General features: G+C 40.4%; 1 protein-coding gene across 1 annotated transcript in view; it reads left to right on the forward strand.

Moving 5' to 3' along the window:
- The window catches only part of LOC139026111 (SLAM family member 8-like), a 3946-nt gene extending 2484 nt beyond the window's left edge, over window positions 1-1462 (forward strand). The window contains exons 2-4 of the mRNA XM_070441410.1: window positions 377-679; window positions 920-1189; window positions 1362-1462. Coding sequence (XP_070297511.1) covers window positions 377-679; window positions 920-1189; window positions 1362-1462 — 674 coding nt within the window. The remainder of the gene's footprint in view (window positions 1-376; window positions 680-919; window positions 1190-1361) is intronic.
- The last annotated feature ends 3580 nt before the right edge of the window (window positions 1463-5042 follow it).

Consider the following 5042-nt stretch of genomic DNA (forward strand, 5'->3'; position numbering starts at 1 on the left):
AGGACCCACACACTCAGATACATAAAGATATAAAGTGAAAATATGCTAAGTTCCACGTACAGCATAAATGAAACCTGGAAATGCGCTCTATAAATCCAATCCATTATTATCTATTATTGATTAGGTAGGACTTTGCATTGTAGTGTATTATTGTGTAGTTATTCATGTTGGCACACTGTCACAAGTATTACAGTCACACTGTAACAAGTATTAGAGTGTAACAATGAGTAATTACAACACTTGTACATCGTACTACAGGAATAATTATACAGTAATAAGATCATTGTAATATAGTGTGCAACCATTGATTGATGTCAGAATTGTTTTATTTGTAATTTTATTTACCCTTTATAACGTATTTATTTGTGTGTTTCAGATGTGGGTGTTCCTCTGATCATCAACAAGAGAGTGGGGGACTTCGTGGAGCTGCTGGCAGGCTTAGAGAGGGGACATTTCAAATCCTTGGTGTGGAAGTATATGGGAAAGGATATTGCAGAATTCAACTCAGAAGTTGTATATTCACCTGGATCCCAGTTTGAGGGGAGACTAAAGATGAACACCAACAATTTCAGTTTAACAGTCAGAGAACTGACACTGCAAGACTCAGGGGATTTTCTACTTACAGGTGAAGGGGACAAAGGTCAGATTGGCAGTAAGACCATCACTCTGAAGGTCCACGGTAGGCTGTTTTCACCATTTTTGCATCCTATTTTGATATCATTCTAATTTATATTCATAACCATGGCTAAAGATCTTTAAACTATAACACAGGTTTTGTGGTTTCATACTGACCTTACTCACAATGCTTTGTTACATATCCATCACATTTTCAAGTCATCTTTCTCCTGGTGGTATGGCTATGGTAGGGTTCATTTAGAAGATTGGTTACGAGTTTTTTATCTCTCTCCTGGTTGGTCAGAGCCTATATCCAAGGTGGCGATCCAGACAGACATCAAGCTATTGGCCAACCACTCCTGTACGGTATGGCTGGTGTGCAACGTGTCCTGCTACCCCAACTTTACCTACACCTGGGAGAGAGACAATGAGATGTACGGGCACACCCAGCAGATTCACTTCTCTCTCTCACCAGCAGAGGTCGACATCAGTGTAAAGTGCAACGCCTCCAACCTGGTCAGTTGGAAAACTGCCTCTGCAACAGTAAAGTGCAGTAATGACACAACCACCCCAGGTACCTAGATATCATAATAATCCCTTCTATACACTTTTCAGTGTGCTTATACGCTTATGTTGTCAAATATAATATGTAATGCATGTGATTACATTGGATGTATATGATACAGAGCCATTTAGTSTTTATCATATTGTATAGTCTAATCATGTGTTTTGTAGATATGTGACAGGACTGGGTGTGGTATACCATCTACATCGGAGTATCAGTGGGAGCGCTGTGGTGCTGATCCTCACTGTAGCTGTGGCAGTGTGCTACTGCAGGGGCCGATAGTAACACAGGTATGTACAGCTTAGGGGCCTCCACTATACTTAAGGTGACATTTCTGTTGGTTCTAGAAGATATCTTCAGCTGATATGATTTTGGGGGATTTGCTAGAAAATAGGAAAAGAGTGAGACCCCTAATTAATTTCCTGGGTATGTTTGTTGATATCCTGTATGAAATGTTTCTGATTGGTTTATATTTTGTTCTTATAAAAATCACAGAAAAGATCTAACTGACAACACAATATATTCTGATGTTATGGGACAACACAAGAAGTAGAGATGTAAGTATGCATTGCCAGTATTATGTATCTGAGTGTGTGAAGCTGTATGTACTGTATTGTAATGGGCTGTATTTTGATTCCAGACAAGATCAAACAGTCAGGTAATCCCAATATCCATCTATGAAACTGTCAATGATCTGGTTATCCAAGATTGAACAAGGTAAGATAAAATGGCCATAATGGTAAAATGTCTGTGATTGAATGGGAAGACTATGTAGTCTACTTTGAGAATAGTCTATACCTTTCTTGATGCTGAAACAGTTTCTTCTTGACTGTCTGTCACATGTAAGCCGGCAGACTCTGTATGACAAGATCACATTTGGACGCCCGAAGGCCCCCCTTGTCCCTACCAGGAAGTACTGTGAGCTGAACAGGATGAGGTCATAGGCTGGGCCTTCCATAGGATTCCTCGCATCTTACATGTGTATATTCTGTAGATAGGCCTAATGTTACTGTTTTAATTTCATCACAACCTACACTATTTGCTTTATTTCCTTCTCCCTTTGATGATTCTCATATATACAGTATGTCATAAGGCCTTATTGTCACGCCCTGACCTTAAGATCCTTGTTATTCTCATGTTCGCGTTAGGTCGTGGTGTGACTCGGGTGGAAAATCCATGTTTTCTTATTTTATTTTATTTGTCCGCATGTCCAAAATGGCATTCATGTCTGTCCCAAGAACCAGATGGAATTCAGTTCATTCTAATCAAAAATAATTCTACCTTATTTGCATACCTTGAGTGCCTTGCATTTAGAGTGATTTGTAATTTCCACTCACGACTGTATTTGTTAGCAACATGATTGTTGTATTGAATGGTTTTCAGTACTGTAGCCTTCACCAAGTGAATGTCTAAGTGGATATGTTACATTTAAAATTAAACTCATTATGACAACACATTACATATATCATAAAGCCCCTGAGGGCCTAGATACACCCTAACACACTGGTCTGAAACTCCTGGTTTAGTCAAATTATGCCGGCTTGCAAAGGGATGTGTCATTTCTATTGGAATCCATCCAAAGTTAGTATATCCAACTATTGAAACTTTCAGTCACACGCAACCTGCATTCAGAATGACTGACGGGGAAGAGAAGATTAATTATTGAGACTACCTAACTCAATTAAACTGGAACAAACATATCAGTAATGTGTGAAATACTGTATATCATAAGGCCTTATATCTTTCTTTGAAGGCCTAGTTACAGTTAGAAGATTCGGAAATGTGTAATAAGCAGTAGAAGGCGTGGTGATCAGACAAGCTCATATAAAAAAATTATATTTTCAAGAATAAAGAAAATTGTTTTAGATACTAGTATGACATTGATTAGTTAGGTTGATGTAGTCTTTTGCGTTAGGGTTATGTGCTCGCCAGGCATCAATGAGGTTGTAATCAGAGAGTATATGCTTTAGAGCCTTGGTTGCGTGTTGATTGTAGATGGTCTTATTTGATTTGTCCGCATGTCCAATATCGCATTCATGTCTGTCCCAATAATCAGATGGAATTCAGTTCATTCTAAAAAAAATATGCTGTTCAGAGAATCAAAAAGAATTCTACCTTATTTGCATGCCTTGAGTGCCTTCCATTTAGAGTGAATTGTAATTAACACTCACGACTGTATTTGTTAGCAACAGAGGCATGATTGTTGTATTGAATGGTTTTCAGTAACCTTCACCAAGTGAATGTCTAAGTGGATATGTTATCTTTAAAATTAAACTCATTATGACAACACATTACATATATCATAAAGCCCCTGAGGGCCTAGTTACACCCTAACACACTAGTCTAAAACTCCTGGTTTAGTCAAATTATGCCGGCTTGCAAAGGGATGTGTCTTTTCTATTGGACTCCAGCCAAAGTTAGGATATCCAACTATTGAAACTTTCAGTCACACGCAACATGCATTCAGAATGACTGACGGGGAAGAGAAGATTGATTATTGAGACTACCTAAATTATATAAACTGGAACAAACATATCAGTAATGTGTGAAATAAGTCCAACTACTAACAGATTGGATTCGTTTAGAAAAATGTATGTTATCTATGTTTGTGTCGCATAAGATTATTCAACCAGTCATTGTACATGCAAATATACAGGTATTGAAACAAACCATTCTGAAAATCAACCTGCAAGAGATCATGCTGGAATAATGATAATGATGATTGGTGTCTTTTTGAGTTGTTTTGAGCAAACATACATTTTGTATTTTACTCAACAAGCTTGTTCAAATACAACTGACTTCAAGCAGAGATGGTGATTAAAGACTAACACTTTGGCTCAAATTCTTGTCATTTTTAAGTCCACTCATCTTGTATAATAACGCTAATCAAGCAATTGGTTAAGTTTGGCTTTTTACAATGCACAGGGAATGAAATTCAAAGGCTGAGGAACTTCACATTAGATCACTTGTTTGTCATAGTTGAGGGGTCATGGTTTGCTCTCTTCCTCTTTAGCAGTGTGGGTTTGTGAAGGAAGGCACTGTGTGAAGCTGCCGTTTCCCGCTGTGATCAGAGAGAGTCACATAGAGAATTGGTTGTAATCATATGCAAAAACCTATGAAAACCTTGTTGCTGGGCTGATGAGTACACATGAAAAGTTGTGCAGGGATGTATGTCCTTGTCAGAGAGACGAATGACATTGTTCTTGCAGCATACATATTCTGTAGTTCACTCATTAATTTCTCTTTTACATTCAATCTACCACTGTGATCAGTACTTTCCTGGGTTATTACTTTGAACAGTTGACAGACTGTAACTCAAGAACATCTACATGCAGTTGACCTCCAAATAGCTACAACATAAACCAAATGATAAACATGCCATGACATCAAACCTTTGACACCTCTCTTAGTGACATTAAAGATTGTACTGAACATGTCATCATGACCAGGTGAGAGAGATACCTTTTGGTGCACCTCTGGTGCGGGGACCCTCGTTGCTGGGCCCGACTGGGCACCCTCGTTGCAGCCCGGACTGGGCACCCTCGTTGTGGCCCCGGACTGGGCACCCTCGTTGCGGTCCCCGGACTGGGCACCCTCGTTGCGGTCCCCGGACTGGGCACCCTCGTTGAGGTCCCCGGACTGAGCACCCTCGTTGCGGTCCCCGGTCTGTGCACCCTCGTTGCGGTACCCGGACTGAGCACCTCGTTGCGGGCCCCGGACGGGGCACCCTCGTTGCGGCCCCGGACGGGAGACCGTCGCTGGGGGCTCCGGGACCTGGAGACCGTCGCTGGAGGCTCCGGACTGGAGACAGTCGCTGGAGGCTTAAAGGCTATGTGCCACAAACAAAGTTAACTTCCTACAA

This window comes from Salvelinus sp. IW2-2015, unplaced genomic scaffold, assembly GCF_002910315.2.
Source record: "Salvelinus sp. IW2-2015 unplaced genomic scaffold, ASM291031v2 Un_scaffold3902, whole genome shotgun sequence".
NCBI lineage: Eukaryota > Metazoa > Chordata > Actinopteri > Salmoniformes > Salmonidae > Salvelinus > Salvelinus sp. IW2-2015.